The 19464-nt window shown below is 45.2% G+C and overlaps 1 protein-coding gene and 1 non-coding gene across 2 annotated transcripts; one reads left to right on the top strand and one right to left on the bottom strand.

Moving 5' to 3' along the window:
- The first annotated feature begins 6120 nt into the window (after nucleotides 1-6120).
- Nucleotides 6121-13441, top strand: TBL2 (transducin beta like 2). The gene is made up of 7 exons (XM_028512960.2): nucleotides 6121-6321; nucleotides 7794-7924; nucleotides 8190-8374; nucleotides 8838-8989; nucleotides 9330-9456; nucleotides 9814-9966; nucleotides 10192-13441. The coding sequence occupies exons 1-7, from the start codon at nucleotides 6192-6194 to the stop codon at nucleotides 10652-10654; spliced, it is 1341 nt and encodes a 446-aa protein (XP_028368761.1). The 5' UTR covers nucleotides 6121-6191; the 3' UTR covers nucleotides 10655-13441.
- Nucleotides 13442-19024: 5583 nt separating this feature from the next.
- Nucleotides 19025-19151, bottom strand: LOC114514421. Its single transcript, XR_003686058.1, has one exon. It is a non-coding gene; the product is annotated as a small nucleolar RNA SNORA25 (small nucleolar RNA).
- Nucleotides 19152-19464: the final 313 nt, after the last annotated feature.

Raw genomic sequence — 19464 nt, 5'->3', positions numbered from 1 at the left:
ATTGTGAGGATTTCAAAGCAAATATAAGCCCTGGCCTGACAGCTCAGTTAGAGCGTCGTCCCAATACACCAAGGTTGAGGGTTTGATCCCCAGTCAGGGCACATACAAGAATCAACCAGTGAATGCATAAGTAAGTGGAACAACAAATCTCTCTCACTCTCTCTCTCCCCTTCCCTCTGTCTCTTCCTCTTTCCCTTCCTCGATCTAAAATTAATTTAAAAATTTTTAAAAGTCCTGGCTGGTGTGGCTCAGTGGATTGAGTGCTGGCCTGCAAAACAAAGGGTTGCTGGTTTGATTCCCAGTCAGGGTACATGCCTGGGTTGCAGGCCATATCCCCAGTATGGGGTGTGCTAGAGGCAACCACACACTGATGTTTCTCTCCCTCTCTTTCTCCCTCCCTTCCCCACTGTCTAAAAATAAATAAAGAAAATATTTTTAAAAAGTTATTTTTAAAGAGTAAATATAGGGTCCAGCACAAATAACGCCCCCCCTTTTTTTTACAAAATCATAAGCATGTACTTCTGTAACATAACAATATCACACTCAAGCACACCATATGACATTTTAGGTGAAATGTTCAAGTTAAAACTATAAATTATTACACCCATATTATTACCCTACCAACCACACTTACGCAGGCCTTAACTTCTGCTGGTCCCTGTATATATGAAGCACAACAGTGCCAGGCAAAGAACACTATATATGTCAGGGTTATCATTATTTTTCTTAAAGATTTTATTTATATTTAGACAAAGAGGAAGGGAGGAAGAGAGGGAGAGAAACATCAATGTGTGGTTGCTTCTCACACACCCCTCCCTGACTGGGGATCTGGCCCACAACACAGGCATGTGCCCTGACTGGGAATCGAACCAGTGATCCTTTTGTTCACAGGCCAGCACTCAATCCACTGAGCCACACCAGCCAGGGAAGGGTTATCATTATTATCATCCCCATTTTACAGATGAAAAATTGAGGCACAGAGAGGTTAACTAGCCTCAGGTTGTATGCTTCACGAGGTGCCCACCCAGAGTGTCTGACTAGTCTCTGCTTTAGCCACTTCTCTTTGCTGTGCGGTGACAGGTGCACCCAGGTTGTAAGTGCTATTCACTGCTGCAGACCACGGTTTGAAGTGGCTCCTTGAAAGGTAAAATCCTGGCAGTTTGCACTATGTTGTTTTCACCCACTCATAACCCACCAGGAAGATCTCCATAAGACACCCCCTTGATTCTGTGTTCCCTTCTAGATGCCACCCTCCTTTGAGAGAGAGTCATCTGCTCTCCCTTCTCCCCTCCCACTTACCCCCAGCTGCCTGCCTTTGGGCCCCTCCTCCCACCTTCCACCCCAGCCTCACTCCTGCACTGGCTCTTTCAGCCAGGCCCCTTGACTCCCTCATGGCCAAACCCAATGACCACTCCGCATGCTCTTCTTGTCTTTTCCTGGGCCCTCGGACCATCTTCCTGAACCCCTCTCGAATTCAAAATTTTTGCCAGCCTCTCCTTACTCTTGCCTGACAGTGCCTTCCTGCTGCCAGAGCTGCCTCCCCCGCCCACCCCTTTCCCTAGCCCTCTTCCTTCTCACTCTGAAAAGTTCCAGGTAATGCCATACCTTCTACTTCTCTCCTGAGAACCCTCCACCCTTTATCTGTCTTGCTGTTCCCCCAGAGCTTCATAACCACATATTTGATTGCTACCCTAACCCCTCCCTCTGAAAGTTCCTCAGCTCCCTTAACGTTGAAGGCGTCAAAACAGAACTCATCATTCCTGAGATTGTGCCTCATGGTCTTCCCCCTCAGGTTTGGTCCTCTCCATGTGCTCTGCATCCCCAGGAAAGGTGTCACCATTCAGACGCTTGAGCAAACTGCTTCCATCCTTGGCTCCTCCTCCCCACTCCCCACTACCTTACCAAGGCCTGACCAGTTGATGTTGTAAGCATCCATCTCCACAGCCACCACCCTGGTCCAACAGAACATCACCTTTTGCATGAGCCTACTTCCTGTGTCCTTTACAGCTGCTTTTCAAACATAAATGTGCATTTAAATAATTGGGGGAGGGGGACTTTTAAAAATCTTCATGACCAGGTCCAGTGTGAACTAAAATCAGAATCTCTGGCTGTGGGACTTAAGACATCAGCACCTTTTAAGGTGATTCCAATATGCAGCCAAGGTAAGAACCACTGTAATAGAGACTTTGAGCTACAAATTACATATGTCTGGGGCCCAAGTTAGTTTACTCTGGTTCTGAAACTTTAATATGCATCAGAAATCACTCAGCAAGCTTATTAAAATACAGATCGCCAGGCCCCCACCTCCAGAGTTTCTGAGTCAGCAAGTCTGGGACAGAGTGTAAGAATTTGCATTTCTAATAATGCTGTGTCTGGAGCCCCAACTTTGAAATTACTGCTTAAACCATGAGGAAATTGATCATTTCACCTAACACAGGCCAGAGGTAGGGAAGGCTCCAATTGCTTCTTTGGCTCCTACGCCCCTCTGATGAGTCCAGCGGCTTTTTGAACAGATGTTCCAGGAGCTTTGTAACTGGGCCATGCGACCCCTGCAGCCTCGTTTCTTTCCACAGCCTCCCTCCCTTCAACTCCAAGGGGTCTTGAAACTCCAGTGGTTCCTGGGATGCATCATTCTGCTTTGCCTTTAAAAGACCTGATCAGCCCAAGAGGGAGACAGGCCTAAACTTTTAAAAAATAATTTAATTTTTCAATTTGAGTTGATGTACACTATTATATTAGTTTCAGGTGTGTAATCCAATGATTAGACCATTATATAACTTACTAAGTGATCACCCCAATAAATCTAGTACCAAGCTGACACCATAGTTATTAAAATATTATTGACTATATTCCCTATGTTCTACTTGACTATTCTGACTAGCAATTTGTACTTCTTAATTCCTTTACCTTTTTCACCCATCCCCCAATCCCCCTCCCATCTTTTGAAAACCTAGTCCCCCAATCACCCTCCCCCTTGGGCAACCACCAGTTTGCTCTGTGTCTGAGTCTACTTCAACTTTGTTTGCTTGTTTGTTTGTTTTTTTAGATTCCACACATCAGTGAAATCAAATGGTACTTGTCTTCCTCTGACTGACTTTTCTCACTGAGCATAATACCCTCTAGGGCCATCCATGCTGTCACAAATGGTAGGAATTTGTTCTTTTTTTATGGATGAGTAATATTTTATTGTATGTATGTACCACAGATTTTTTATCCACTTGCCTATTGATAGGCACTTGGGTTGCTTCCATAGCTTTGCTATTGTAAATGATGCTGCCAGAACATAGGGGTGTATATATTCTTTAGATTTAATATTGTGGGTTTCTTCAGGTAAAGCCCCAGAAGTGGAATCACTGGGTCATAGAGAAGCCTAGACTTTGCTGTGTCCCTGTACATGCCCCTTCCTCCCTAATCCTTTCCTCCAACCCCATCTGTGGCATTCACTCAGACAGGCCACCATAGTCACCCCCTTCTGCACAGGAACCAGTTACTTCTTCCTCTGCACCAGGGGTGTCCAACCTTTTGGGTCTCTGGGCCACACATTAAATACACAAACACTAATGAAAACTGATGAGCAAAAAAAAGGTCTGTGCATAATTTTTGTGATATCCACCATCACAGATAAACAAAGAAGTCCTTACATAATAACTCCAAGTATGCAGTGGCCCTTTTTATACTCTTTTAAAACTGTTGAGCAGGTCCCAAGTTTGTGATCACTAATGTAGAAAATGTATGTATCTAAGTAATACAACTTAGTATGAAACTTAGTAATAAAACTAAGTAATTTTTTAAGTAAATTTATGATTTTGTGTCAGGCTGCACTCATAGCCATCCTGGGCCATGAGTAGCCCAGGTAGCTGGGTTGGACACCCCTGCTCTACACCTTTGTTCATGCCTTGTTTCCCACCTGGAATCTCTCCTGGACTATGCTTCACCTGTCTAAATGTCCACCTCTACAGGTACAGCCAGGCCTTGTTACCCCTCAAAATCCACTGGCTGATCTCCCTCCCTGATCTGCTCGGCTTTGCCAAATCCTGCTTTGTGTTGTTACTTACACTTCCAAATGTCGACCTGAGCTTCTAACTGGGCTTGAGGACAGAGCAAGACCTTCCCTGCCACAGCCCAGTGGTGTGGTGGGAGGAGTATGGATTAGGAGTGTTTCAGACATAAGTTTGACTCTGAGCTCTATCCCTCACTTCCTTGTTGACCTTGGGTAAGTTGCTTGACCTGAGCCTAGTTTTTTTCACCTGTTTAACGTCATTTCATAGCATCTGAAAGGTCTGTAAAGATCAACTGAATTCATGATGTGAAAGAATCTTGTATCCCTAATTGAGCTGTACACAGATGACCCCTACTTTTGTTTCTCTCTGTTCCCCACAGCAAAAGATTCGAGTTATAGTCCTGCGTGTGTACCCAGGTTCACTCTACCTGTGTGACCTCTGAGAAGTCACTTAATGAGCACCTCCAGAGCATCAGTCTTCTAATCTGTGCAATGAGAATGTGAGATTAAGTGAAATGCAAAGCTCTTGGATCAAGAAATACCATGCTGCTCTGGCTGGTATGATACAGTGGATTGAGTGCTGGCCTGTAAACCAAAAGGTTGCCGGTTTGATTCCCAGCCAGGGCACATGCCAGGTCACGCCCAGAGTTTGGAGCGTTCAAGAGGAAACCAGTTGATGTATCTCTCCTGCATGCATCGATGTTTCTGTCCCTCTCTTTCTCCTTCCCTTCCTCTCTCTCTCTAAAAAAAAAATAAAGACACATGCAAAATGCTTAATAAACTAAATTCTTCTTAAAAGTACAGCTTTGTCTCTAGGTGGTAAAGAAAGTGGTTCTTGGCTGGGCCTACAGTTCGAAAAAGCAAATTAAGGTCGGTTGGTTAGAACATCATTCTGATACACTGAGGTTGAGGGTTTGATCCCCAGTCAGGGTAAATACAAGAAACAACCAATGAATGCATAAATAAGTGGAACAACAAATAGACATTTCTATCTTTCTCTCCCCCCCCACTCTCTCTCTCTCTAAAATCAATAAATAGAAAATAACTTTTAAAAAAAAGCAAATTAATGTGGAAAAGCCCCAGGATGCTCTGGACACTCCCTCTAGCCCTCCCCACCCCACTGCCCACAGCTCTGTAGACCCCAGTGCCCACGGCGCGCATGCGCACACACGGGACAAAAGGGAAGGAAATGAGGCAGCTCCATTTGCTGACTAGATCTGCTTCCTCACCAAGGCTGTGGGTGTGGGTGTGTCTGTCTGTCATCTAGTCTCTGCAGCAGCCTCTCCCCTCAGGCGGACTTTCTAAAGACCAGAGGGTCTGCATTATCAGGAGAGGCTTCCTGGTAGGCATGAAAATATTTGAATCATGAATCTCTGACTCTGGTACTTCCACTTGCTGTGGGTTTCAGGGCTGGGAGGCTCCCAGAGCATGCCTGTTCTGGAACTATTCCCTCTCTAGCCAAATGGCTCTAATTCAAATTCTATTAGCCTTTCAGAATATCATCCTTTGTGCTGAAATCTGAATAAGCGGTATAGATTGTATCAATGCCAATTTCCTGGTTTTGCTATTACAATATATTTATGCAAGATGTTTCCATTGAGGGAAACTGGGCGAAGGTTATACGGAAACTTCCCGTTCATTTTTTCAACTCCCTGTTAACTTTTAATTATTTCAAAATAAGAAATGTGTTGTTTAAAAAATCGTCTTTTCAATTTCCTCTCTACTCCCTTGGCCACCCTTAAGTCCAGGCCCTTATCAACCCCCTCTTGGATCCTAGCAAACACCTCCTGGTTTTCTAGAGAAAAGGAGAGGGAGGGAGGAAGAGGGAAAGTAACATGGATGTGTGGTTGCCCTGACTGGGAAGGGAACCAGCGACTCTGGTTCGCAGGCCGGCACTCAATCCACTGAGACACAGCAGTATCCATCCTTCTTTGCTGAGGCTGTTCCACACTCTAACTCTAGGGCTACCTTTTCTCTTCTCCATTAATAGTAGACGCCCCTCTGAATTCCCTGATGCTCAGAAAACTTTCCCCTAAAGGCCAGGCCCCGCCCCTTGGGACCCTCAATTAGGCAGGCCCCGCCCCGCAGGAGGATTTAACCGTTAGGCTCCGCCCCGCGTGCGTGCGTCTCCCCGCCAAGACGTGCTGGCGCCTGCGTAGCCTGAGGCTGAGGTGGCAGCCGCCAAGCCAACATGGAACTGCCGCAGATGCCGGAGCTGATGGGTCTGTCGCTGTTGCTCGGGCTGCTGGCCCTGATGGCGACGGCGGCAGTAGCGCGAGGGTGGCTACGCGCAGAGGAGGAGATTAGCAGCCGGTCCGCCGGTCAGTGGGGCCGTGGCGAGCAGGGGTAACCCGCGGGGACCTCGCTTCCGACCGGCAGTATGGGCCCGCGGGGGTGCAGGGTCCCTCCGGGCCTCAGTTTCTTCTCTTGTGGAATGAGCTTCGCTTTTCGACAAGAGATGCTGCCTGGCCCGGCTGGTCGCGCCCCTTCGGGAAGACTTTAGAACCTGGGTCCCACTCTGCGGCTTCCTCGGTGCCACTTTGCCTTTTGAGTCTCAGCTTGTCTCCGGGGTTGCTGCGAGGTGGCTTGTAAACTCCCAAGCGCACTATTTCGTTCGTTATTTTATGAAAATGGACGGGGAGGTGAGGGAGTGACGGACTGACATTCATTTGTGAGCACTCTGACTAGTTCCTTGATTTATCGTGTACCTACTATCTCAACAGGGGTCTTTTTTAGGGGGGAGCCCACTCTGGGGTAATGGAGAACATCTAAAAGTATTAGCGAAAAAATACAGTGTAATACGTTTCCTAGAAGGGGTCAGTACTAGAAACAGGCAACCCTGTGGTGGGAGTGGCCAGGCCTGCTTTTTTGGTGGTGGTGGGGTGCCTGTCAAGGAAACCTCCACTGATTGTAGGCAACACATGAGATGCGGTCTTAAAGCATAGCTGTGTAAGAGTTTGCCAGGAGGCCAAGGAAGGAAGAACATTCCTGGCAAAGGCAACATGCACAAGGCAGGGAGCCCTCAACATCATTTGGTATGACTTTAGTGGGAGGGGAGAGACAAGGGGGGGCGAAGGTGGGGGTTCTTAGACAAGGCTGGAGAGCTAAACAGAGGGCAGATTGTGGCCATCTTTGTACTTTGGCCTCAGGAGTTTTGTTTTTTTTTTTCTGTAGGAATTGAGGGTATGCAGTGATCTAACACCTGCCAACTTTGTGCCTGGCCTGATTCTCAATTAAATTAGCTATTTTATGCAAAAGTGACTTGCACCATTTCTGGGGCAGTGTAACTCAATGCGTGTTAACTGCCTCTCGTTCCTCAGTTTCCTCTAGTCCTTTGGGCCTTTAATGCTTGTTTTGGGTACTCTACTTGTCATTTTGTGTATATTATCAAATTCTGACAACTTTAAGGAAACCAAGGCCCAAAGTAGTTAAGTAACTTACCCAAGATTGGGACTGCCGGGTGCACATTATTCTCTGTGTAGGGATGTCTGGCCAAGGATCTGCACTCTGGCCGTGCTGTGCACCCACTAAGCTGTACCAGTCCAGACACGGCACCTTTTCTAATTTGCACGGAGGTTCTATATGGACTAACAGCAGGCAGCCTCCTCAAGATCACAATCCAAACCCAAGTCTGATTCCAAAGCTTCTCTCTTTGCCTGCACCACTCTGTCTTGAGGATGGGGTCCACATCTGGTCATCTCTTGTTGACCAGTGCCTGGCCAACTATAGGGGGTCGGTAAATGTTTATTGAGTAAGTAATAAAATGGATGAATGAGATGGCCCTTCCTTATAGGCCAAAAAGCAAATGGATTTCCACTTGACAAGTCCTCGAAATCGAAGAAGCAGAAACAGCAACAGCGTATTCGCAAGGAGAAGCCTCAGCAACACAACTTCACCCACCGCCTCCTAGCTGCGGCCCTGAAGGTATATACATGGATACCATGCACGACACAAATACAAAGACTTAAACCCCTACACAGACTTTTCCTTTGTAGTATTCTGTGCATATTGCAGACCCCTTGGTCTCTGACCAAAGTCAGTCTGGATGTCCCATTCTATCCCTTCTCACCACATCCTGCCAGCACCTTGTTATTAATCCAGGCAGCTGGGCCCTGGAGTCATGGCTGCACATCAGTGTTCCCCATCTGCCCAGGGGGTTCCTGTTTACACGTGCAACCTTTCCCCCTAGAGCCACAGTGGGAACATATCTTGCATGGACTTTAGCAGCAATGGCAAATACCTGGCCACCTGTGCAGATGATCGAACCGTCCGCATCTGGAGCACAAAGGACTTTCCGCAGCGGGAGCACCGCAGCATGAGAGCCAATGTGGAGTTGGACCATGCCACGCTGGTGCGCTTCAGCCCTGACTGCAGGTGGGAAGGATGGAGCCTTAGGTTTGCCTGTAGAAGCCTAGCCTGAGGCTTATGGCCTTCCCATACATGGTTTGGGATGGTGAGGGGGGACTCGGGGTTCCCCTTAGGGTAGCAGAAAGAGAGCATCCACACAGATTGAGCACTGCCTGGGGCTCCCTAGAGTGCTAGGCAGTTATATAGCAAGGAAGTAACTTGGAAAGTACCAAAGTCTGGCTTCCAGATTAGTCTTGGAAGCTATAATGATTTTCTAAGCCCTGCGAAGAAACTAAAGGAACAAAAACTATTAGAGTTCTATCTAGTGGGGAGTTTTAGATTTTGAACCAAGGGGTTAAGTTATAATACTGGACTGTAGGGATGGGGAGATCTTGATTTTCCTTAGAATCTATTGCAGTATAGGACCTGGCTCACATACGGTCCATGTCCAAATGAGTGTGTGACTTACTTGTCTGCTCCTTGTCTTTAGAGCCTTCCTTGTCTGGCTGGCCAATGGAGAAACCCTCCGTGTCTTCAAGATGAGCAAGCGAGAGGATGGCGGATATACCTTCACAGCCACCCCAGAGGACTTTCCTAAAAAGCACAAGGCACCTGTCATCAACATTGGCATTGCTGATACTGGTAAGAGGCATTCAGAGAGTGGAGCTTGCCTAAGGCAGGAAGGAATGGCTCTAGTTATAAATACTGAATGAGTTAATGCTGCCTCTCAGCATTTTGCTCAGCCTCAGCATGATAATGGGACTCTGGCTCTGTTTCCCCGGAGTCTGGGAACCGTAGTAAATCCCCAGGTAAGGCAGGTAAGAGCCACATTCTTTAGTAGTCTTTATGTGTGTTGACCCTTGGCCCGGGAGGGGAACATGGGTACTTTGGGCAGCAGTGGCTTTCATGCATGTTTCACTGAAGGTTAGCAGTTGGTCAGGTAAAATTAACCTCAGCTTATGTCACTCCCCTCAATTCTCAGGAAAGTTCATCATGACTGCTTCCAGTGACACGATTATCCTCATTTGGAATCTGAAAGGTCAGGTGTTATCTACCATTAACACCAACCAGATGAACAATACACATGCTGCTATATCTCCTTGTAGCAGGTGAGGAAGGAGGGACTTTGGCATCTGGGATGGGTAGAGGTTGGGCTGGGGGCTAGAGGCAGAGCAGTGAACCAGCTACAGATAGTGGAGAGAGCATACAGTGTTGAATCAGGACACCTAGATTTAAGTCCTTAGTCTCTATTTCTTCATCTATAGTTTTTAAAAGGTTGAGTTGGGGTACTGTGTATCTTATAGCATGGCTTTGTGGATGAATTGAGATCATGTGTATAAAAGCACTTTTAAAAGATTGTGTCATTTATATATAAAATTAAATTTTTTAAGGAAGAGGCTTAATGGGTTTGCAGAAATAAGATGCCCTTAAAATTAAGTTTGAAAGGAATCTGGGTTGTATGACAGGTTTGTGGCCTCATGTGGCTTTACCCCAGATGTCAAAGTTTGGGAGGTCTGCTTTGGGAAAAAAGGTGAATTCCAAGAGGTTGTACGAGCCTTTGAACTGAAGGGCCACTCGGCAGCTGTCCACTTCTTTGCCTTCTCCAATGACTCCCGAAGGTGAGTGAATTCTCTAATTTCTTACCAGTGGCTCTCAGCTCCTCTTGGTAACCAGGGTCTTTCTGCCTGTCTCTGCAGTAGCCCTGAACTGGGTGGGGTACCTGACCCTCAGCAGGAAGTAGACATAGTAGTAGAGTTGGCTTCCTAGTTGGAGCCCTTAGTGCTGTCCCAGTGCCCTCTCCTCCGGGTGTGTGGGCGCTAGAGCTGTGATTTTCCATGCTGCAGGATGGCCTCTGTCTCCAAGGATGGTACATGGAAACTGTGGGACACAGATGTGGAATACAAGAAGCAGCAGGACCCCTACTTGCTGAGGACAGGTCGCTTCGAAGAGGCAAGCAGCATGCCATGCCGCCTGGCACTCTCCCCTGACGCCCAGGTGTTGGCCTTGGCCAGTGGCAGCAGTATTCATCTCTACAACACCCGGAGGGGTGAGAAGGAGGAGTGCTTTGAGCAGGTCCATGGGGAGTATATCACTGACTTGTCCTTTGACATCACTGGCCGGCTTCTGGCCTCCTGTGGGGACCGGGCAGTGCGGCTGTTTCATAACACCCCTGGCCACCGGGCAGTGGTAGAGGAAATGCAGGGCCTCCTGAAGCGGGCCTCCAATGAGAGCACCCGCCAGAGGCTGCAACAGCAGCTGACCCAGGCCCAGGAAGCCCTGAAGAGCCTGGGTGCCTTGAAGAAATGACTGTAAGAGGGTGCAGCAGGAAGGATCTGGCCTGCTGCTGCCACCACTGCTGCTACTTTCCTTCCCAGGTACTCCCCAACTGGAAACCTTTTGAAAGGAGTATCCTGATTTTTTTTAACGGTGACCCCTCCTTTTTTCCATTGAATCTGTTCTTACCTACTTAGGTCTTTTGCTTCTTGCTGGTTGTGACTCCTGGCCGGCCTTGACCTCCCAGGGTGTTTTTTTCCTGGACCCAAAGGTTGGAATCTGTCTTCACTGGGCACTGAGGAGAGTGGTAAATAGAGGAGTTGGGGAACATGGTCTTTGACCTTGTGGCAGCACACCCTGATACCCAGAGAAGTTTAAATCGTGGAGGCAAAATCTAAAGAATGCTCAAGTATTAACCAGCAGTGTTGCAGGGGTGGGAGATTGGGATATCTTACAAATACATAACTGTGGTATGGGTGAGGAAAAGGCTAGTCTGAATCCGGGTAGAGTAGATAACACTATTAAAAAGTAAGGGATTTCATTCTGTGCCTCAGTTTTCTTATTTGTAAAATGAAGAATCTTCTTTTGACTTCCTCACAAAGGTGTTTTAGGGATATGAGAGTAAAAAGTCCCTAGATTTGAAAGAAAAGTAGAAAAGAGTAGTAATACATGTTATCTGTTATCCAATATCATTTGTTGACTACTGGGTAAAAGAGGGCCTCGAACACTAGTCTAAAACTAAATTAGAAAGGAAAAAACACATTTGTTGGGAAGGTAAAGTTTCTGGGATCATACATTTCATATCTGGTACTGCTTTTAGTTGTGTGGAGGAATCAGAATCCCACAATGAAGTCTTCTCTTTCAGGAAGTTATATCCTGTTGGAGGGGACTCCTTTTTAGTCCATTAAGCATTTGAGTACCCAGCCTGCCCAGCACAGCTCAAGGCAAGACATCTCTGCCATCAAAGATGGCTGGTAGGAGAGTGGGACACTTGTCTATTAAGTACTTAATATTTACTATTAAGTACTTTTTGTTAGTTGATTCATAGCTGTAGAAGGCTCTTATAAAAGTCAAAGTAAGAGGATTGAACCAGGACAGAGGCAGTGGAGATGAAGATGAAATTGAAGGGATAGATTTGATAAGAGATTAGGTATTTAGAAGTTTGACTGTTTGGATTGGAGGGTGGTTTGGATGTGGGAGGTAAAGGAAATGAGGAATCTAGGAAGACTTGAGTCTAGGTAAAATTTATTCATCCAAAATCAGATTCTTGTTTCCTTTCTTTAAAACGGGGACCTCCCTTATTCACCCCAAGTTCACACATAAATGTTTGAACAAGCCACAGCCTTAGAGTTATCCTTAATTATTCCCTTTGGTTACTCCCTCTGCCCCATTACTCTTACTATCATCCACTCCACCAAAAAATTTTGCTTACGCTCCAGATTGTATTATATCCTGAATTTGCTGCTTCTCTCCATTTTTTCTGTTATCATCCTAGTCCTAGCCACTGTCTTCTGGGTAATCTGGTCTCCTTGCTTCTTTTCTTGCTTCATTAAATCACTTTCACATAGCAGAGTGATCTTCTGAAAATGTATACAAGATCACATTGCTCCCCAGTTAAAACCCTCCAAAGGCTTCCCATCACACTTGGAATAAAATCCAAAATGCTCACCGTTGCCCACAGGGTCATAAGTAATCTGGCTTCTTCCTTGTGTGTTCTTTTTACCACTCCCAACCACCCCAACCTTGCTGTTCCTCAGCCAAGCCAAGTTACTCCCAGCCTCAAGGGGAACTTCTGCCTATGCCCTTCCCTCTGCTTGGAAGCAGTTTTCTTTTCTATTGGCTGAGTTGTCATGCTTGTCACAATTCAGGACTCAGTTTCAGTTAACACTTCAGAGAGATGGTCCCTAACCACCCAATCTGAAGTAGCCCTTTCCACCAATCACATCACATCCATCATATTACTGCATTTTATTTATTTTATATTTCATAGTGCTATCCAAAATTATATTGTTTGGATATGTTTGCTTCAGGGGTTTCAGTGTAAATGCTTATGGATGTCAAGTGGATAACGTAAATGCACGAATTGGGTATCTTCTGGGTGTAAGATGGTAGGGACTGAAGTGATCTCTAGAGGGCATGTGTCCTGGGTAAGGGGCAGGGTTGGCTGCTACTTCTTATTCAGGAATCCAACAGAAGTTGCCAGTTTCAGAGAAGCTGGAAGTTGGCAGTTTGTTTATAAAAAGAAAAAAAATTAAGCACTGTGTGGACGAAACAAAACACTAGTGTGGGCCAGAGGCAGCCCACCAGTTCTCTTAACTGGCAGCTTCTGGATTGTTCATTAACCCACTGGAATGTGAGCTCCACAAAGGCAGAATCCCTGTCTTTCTGATTTGCTGTATCCCAAGCACCATACCTGGGACAGAAAAAGCCCCCAAGAAATGAACTCAAACCAGTGCATTTGACAGGAAGTTCAGTACCCTCTATGAATATCTTCCCACTCTTGCTTTCCACTGTGGTTTTATGTTCCTAATAACAGATTTCAGATTGGTAATGCTATGCACATGGGTCCTGGTGAATATTAGCTTTCTGATTGCCAGAAGAAGGAGACTAAAACTCCCCCTTGCATATCTGCTTGGCATTGGCATTCCTCATTGTGAAGTGTTGAGTTACTGAAGTCAGAAGTCTTCAGTTTTGGTTTCAGCTGGATCACAGACTGACTTAAGATCTTGAGCGATAGACCACTGACTACTCTGAGTTTGTTTCCTTATATGTAAAATGGGAATAAATCCTGTCCCTGTGTTTCTGATGAGCCAAGTGAAAGCACTACAAAAAAAGTGATTACGGAAACTTCATGAGGACAGAAAGCTCCTTTCACTAAAAATGAGCCTGCTTCTCTTGTAAGCATGGGGAAGCGATCTGGATATTAATGCAGAACAGAGACTGCTGTGTTATTTTGATCAAAAATACTTGTGTATGAAGGCAGCATAATATTTTAATATTACTATTTCAACTTCTGTGGATTTGAAAATTTTCAAAATAAAAAGTTGGGGTAATGTTAAAATGGTGGTATATAGCCTATTTTATCAGTTATCAAAAATAAAAATATTTAAACCACAGTTTTCATCAAGGTAATTATATTCATATTTAAATGATTGTTCTGTAATTAGAGATTATAGGAGGTAAGTAGGAAGCACATACTAACGTGATGAGTTAATCAGTGATGCTAGGTTAGTGCTAGATAGACCCAGCACTGTCCTAAATTGGCCTCATATCTGGGAACTTAATAATTTGGGGATTCATGTACTACTCTAAAAAATTCCAAGAATAGGGATCTTTCTTGTGAGCACAGCTTGGTTTCCACCCACAGCTCTTCAGGTGAAGCCCACAGATGGGCACGGGTTGGCATTGCAGAAGCAGCCACAGCAACTGAAAGCATGATTCATACACACAAAATTGTGAATGTCTTCTGAGATCGTGACTGCATTTCCAAGTCTTCATTTCAGGCTACAAACTTCCAGAGCTCAGGGCAGTTGGAAAGTGAGTGTGATTTCTACTTGCTTTCTATTCAGTATACAAACCCAGTGTGAGCCTATCTGCATTTTCTTGATCTCATTAATACTGGCTAATATTGAGTGCTAAGCATTTAATCCCTACCAACTTGTGACTGGTTTTGCCTCAGCCATTCTCCCAGTAACCACATATTTTTATCTGGTGAACTACCACTTCCCTGACTCGTGATCCATGTGATTTACAAAGGATAGGCCCAGATGCTCCATAGTGGGCATATAATGAATCAGCAGATCCCTGGACATGGCCAGAATGTTAGAATAAAGTGAAAATATCTTTCATTTTCTGCTGGGATTGCTTAGTAAGTAAGATATAAGCTTGTTATGTGTGGTCATGCCTAAGAATGAAGCTAACACAGGAAAATAGGGCCAAAGATGTAGAGATCACATGCTGAGGATGCTGTTTAGACTGGCAGATTCAGGCAAGCCTGAGGTTTCCACCACTAGAGTTGTCAGTTACAAAACAGTAAGTTATTGTTTATGATTAGTAAATTGTCCAAGGCACATAGTCAATAAATGGCATGCCCTGATAGGTAAGTTTAGGCCTGTCTGGTACTAAGTTACATACCTTTAACTGGGAGATGGACTACCAGGTCTATCCCCAGAGGCAAGAATACAAATGGAGGCCCATATGCCACATCTTAATATCTAAAAGTTATAAATCAAACTAAGCTCAACTATGCTCTATCCTGTCTTGATAGGTACAACATCCTGGAAGGCCAAGTTTGAATTTAGAATTCTCAAATTCAGTGTGGTGTCAGAGCCTGTGTCTTTTTTTTTTTTTTAAGATTTTATTTATTTACTTTTAGGGAGGGAAAGGGGGAGAGAGAAAGAGAAACAGAGAGACATTAATGTGCGGTTGCTGGGGGTTATGGCCTGCAACCCAAGAATGTACCCTGGCTGGGAATCAAACCTGGGACACTTTGGTTCCCAGCCCAAGCTCAATCCACTGAGCTATGCCAGCCAGGGCTTAAGGCCTGTGTCTCTTTTGTCCCTACCTGCTACTTTTCCACATTGCAAAGGATACCCCAGCCCACACCTCCCAGGTGCCATCATATCCCTAAAAGCCCCTCACCAATTGATCCTTAATAGTATGCACATGGCAGTACTGCCTTTGTAGGAATGACCCAGAGAAGGCTTGGACAGGCCTGGAGGCAGTTTTGGGTCTGTTGGTGTAGGGATTCCAAGGTTTTGGGTACCTGGACTGTGGTCTGGTGGGTAAAGTGGTGACACAAGCTCTGAGTCGTCCTGCAAGGTCTATGCCTGATGGGGAGGGGCATAGCAGGGGGAGGGGCATGGCAGGAGGAGGGCCAAGACAAGTCCTTCCAGAAGGAGTCCTCTTGCCCATGTCTAACACTGTTAACCACATTTCATGTTTCCCCTGCAGTTTCAAGTTCACTCCACTAAGCTCTCCTTAATACATCAGAAATACAGTATTGTGAGTTTCTGGAGATTCAGTCAGATGTATCTCAAAGGTACATAGTCTTGTATATATATATTTTTTCTTGTATATTTTCTTAACTGGTATCTGTGCCCTGATTACGGGCTCTCTGTTCTCTAAGTTCTTCCAAGTATCACACAGACGAGCTGCAGCTAGGGTACCAGTATGGAAAAGAGTCACACCTGGATCATTCTCCATCACATGCCAGGATCAATCTGACAAGTTAAGAAGGAATCCAGGGGAGCTGAGCATACCAGCTTTCTCTCTAATAAACTGATAGAACTTGTCGTTCTGCTTTCATTATAGATGCTGTCACTACAGCAAGTAAACTCAGCTTTTTCACACTTAAAACATTTCAAACTGTTTACTGGCTTGTAAATTATGCTAATTGAGTAGCAGGAGTTTTTTGTTTGTTTTTGTAAAAAGTCTCAGTTCAACGCCTTGTTGAATACCCTGTTTTAACCTCTCATCCTCTCCTTTACCCTTTTTTTTTTCTTCCTTAATGGCACCTTTCTGCCATAGCTGAAATATTTGGTAATAATGCCAAATATTCGTGGGGTTCTCATTATAATTCAGACACCATCCTCAGTGCTGTAGTAATAACTCATCTCACCCTCCCAGCAGTTCTATGAGAATAGGTACTGTTGTAACTTTCCCATCACCAATAGGGAATCTACATAATTGCCAAGGTCACTTAGGAGGTGCATAGCTGAGTTAGGATTTAAACCCATGGAGTCTCAGTTCAGAGAGCTCAGGTTCCTAATAGTTCCCAGTATCAGAATTACCTGGGACCTGGGCATACCTACCAAGCTCCTATCCTGCTTTAACAGGCCTCCGTGTTCTTTATTAGCTCAGGTAATTCTGATACCAAAGTTTGGAAACCACAGCAACCGTGCTCTTCTGCCTTGATTTTGAATGTTATTCAGAAGCTACTGTCCTGCCTGAGGTTGTGTTCCTATCCCTACAGGTGAGCATTCCCATGCTTGTGCCCAGTGGAGGAGAAACTGCAGGGGAGCCATCCAGGGACCCTCTAGGGGACTGTCCCACTCCCTGTTTGTCAGTGGAAATACCCTAGCTCCTGTCCCTGGTCATATGGCCATCACCTTTGCTCTCTCGGAAGTCTTTGGAAATTGCCTTTCCCCCAGTACCTCAGACTAACTTAAAGGCTTCTCAGTGCTTTCATAAGCCTGTACATTCCTCCATCTCTCCATATTATATTGTCTGTTCCTGGATTGTCTGGAGGACACCACATTATAATGTTACGTATATATGCTGTGACTGTCTGGAGGGCAGGTGACAATTCTGATTAATTTTAGTATCCTTACAGCCTGACACAGGGCCAGTTAATTGAATAACAGAACTTCTACCTTCCGAGAACCTTTCCCAGTTGCCCCAGGCATTGCAATCACTGAGTCTCCCCCTTGAGTGCCTTTCTGGACACACCCCTTCTGAAGGGCCCCTTTCCAACACCTAACCCAGGTATACTGCAGCTTTTAACCAGAACGTGATTTTGGGCATGTCCTTTAAACTCCCAGAACCTAAGTCTGCTTTAAGAAGAGAGTCAGGAACAGACTTAGCTTGCAGACTTTTAAATCACACAATACAGAAGAGCAATCTGAGTCTGGCCAAGATGGAGGCATAGATGGGTACACTGTGCCTTCTCGCACAACCAAAAGAAGGACAACAACAAATTTAGAAACAAAAACAACCAGAACTGCCAGAAAATAGAACTGTTATGGAAGCCCGACAATCAAAGAAGAGTTAAAGAAGAAACATTCATTCAGACTGGTAGGAAGGGTGGAGACGGGCAGCCAGGGTGTGGAGAGGATGCTGGGCAAGGCAGCTGGAGGACCATGTGTGTGAGGTGGTGGCTGGCAGACCAGGCAGTCCTGCATTTGCACATGGATAAACCAGAAGGAACAAATGGGGAGTGGGACAGACCACACAGCCCAGGATTACAGCGTGGGGAAATAAAGCCTCAAAACCTCTGGCTGTGAAGACCTCTGAGAATTGTGGTGGCGGGAGAAACTCCCAGCCTCACAGAGGAGAGTTTGTTGGAGAGATCCACAGGGTCCTAGAATGTATACAAACCCAACAATCCAGGTATCAGCACCAGAAGGGCCCAATTTGCTTGTGGAAAGTGAGACAAGTGACTGAAAGTCAGTGGAGAGCAGAGCAAGCGGCACTGTTCTCTTTCCGACCCCTTTCCCACATATAGTGCCACAACACAGCAATAAAAAAAAAATGAGGATAGCATAAGCAGCCTCTGGGACAACCTTAAGTGGTCTAACATTCACACCATAGGGCTGCCAGCAGGAAAACAGAGAAAACAAGAAAGGAAATCTATTTGAAAAAATAAGGAAAGAAAAATTCCCGAATTTGGTGAAGAAAATAGACATGCAAGTCCAGAAAGCACAGAGTTCCAAATAAGATAGATGCAAAGAGGCCCACCCCAAGACACATCACAATTAAAATGCCAAAGATTAAAGATAAGGAGAGAATCTTAAAAGCAACAAGATAAAAGCAGTTAGTTGCCTACAGGGGAGTTCTCATAAGACTGTCAGCTGATTTCTTGAAAGAAACTTTGCAGGCTAGAAGGAACTTGCAAGAAATATTCAAAGTCATGAAAAGCAGGGGTCTACAGCCAAGGTTGCTCTACCCAGCAAAGCTATCATTTAGAATCGAAGGGCAGATAAAGAGCTTCCCAGACAAAAAACTGAAGGAGTTCATCATCACCAAACCATTGTTACATGAAATGTTAAAGGGGCTTATTTAAGAAAAAGATCAAAACTAGGAATAAAATGGCAAAATATATATCTATAAACAATTGAATCTACAAAACAAACTAAGTGAACAAGAAGAACAGAGACAGAATCCTGGACATGGAGGGCTTTTGATTGTTCCCAGATGGGAGGGACATGTGGGGGAATGGGTGAAGAGGTGAGGGGCTTAAGAAGTACAAATAGGTAGTTACAGAATAGCCATGGGGATGTAAAGTACAGTATAGGAAATGGAGTAGCCAAAGAACCTATATGCATGACCCTTGGACATGAACAATGGTGGGAGGATTGCCTGAGGGAGTGGGCAGTGCTTAGTGGAGGGGGGGCAAAGGGAGAAAAACAGGACAACAGTAATAGCATAATCAATAAAATATAATTTTAAAAAATATTTATTTATTTTTAGAGAAGGGGAGGGAGAGAGGAAGAGGAACATCAATGTGTGGCCGCCCCTCACACACTCCCCACTGGAGACCCTGCCTGAAACTCAGGCATGTGCCCTGTTTGGGAATCAAAACAGCAACCCTTTGGTTCATAGCACAGCATGGAATCCACTGAGCCATGCCAGCCAGGGTAAAATATTTATTTTATTTTATATTTATTATTATTATTTTTTAAATTTTGTATCTCCACAAGAAAACATAGCACTGTTGAATGTCTATTACATCCTATGGAGAACGTCAACCTTAGGTCACAGCATTAAGAGCTCCTGGTTTTGGTCCCATAAGCTCTCTTTGGAATGACCTAAAAATACATTTTTTAAAAAGCACTTAAGGTCGTGGATTCCAGAAGGACACTGGAAAAAGACCTGAGGGAGATGAGACAGGCATGCAAATATGTGTGGGATGTGTGTTTCAAGGGGAGGGACCTACAGTGCAGAAGCCCTGAGGCAGTTTTCCTGGGTGTGTTCAGATGAGCGAGGAGACCAGTGTAGTTGGAGCAGAGACAGCAAAAATTGGTTGTAGGAAGTGAGGTCAGAAAATTAATGAACATAGGTGTGGAGATGGGTGGGGCATTAGAGGCCACTGTAACTTTTACTGAGAAAGGGAAGCCACTGCC

The sequence above is a fragment of the Phyllostomus discolor genome, chromosome 3, assembly GCF_004126475.2.
Source record: "Phyllostomus discolor isolate MPI-MPIP mPhyDis1 chromosome 3, mPhyDis1.pri.v3, whole genome shotgun sequence".
Lineage (NCBI taxonomy): Eukaryota > Metazoa > Chordata > Mammalia > Chiroptera > Phyllostomidae > Phyllostomus > Phyllostomus discolor.
The sequence above is the reverse complement of the archived record's forward strand: the minus strand, read 5'-3'. Positions and strand labels throughout refer to the sequence as shown.

Bases quoted from the DNA above. Each gene is read 5' to 3' on its own strand.
- TBL2 (XM_028512960.2), top strand. From the start codon at position 6,192: ATGGAACTGCCGCAGATGCCGGAGCTGATGGGTCTGTCGCTGTTGCTC. The intron at 8,375-8,837 runs GTGGGAAGGATG...CCTTGTCTTTAG, and splicing joins CGCTTCAGCCCTGACTGCAG to AGCCTTCCTTGTCTGGCTGG. The intron at 8,990-9,329 runs GTAAGAGGCATT...CTCAATTCTCAG, and splicing joins CATTGGCATTGCTGATACTG to GAAAGTTCATCATGACTGCT.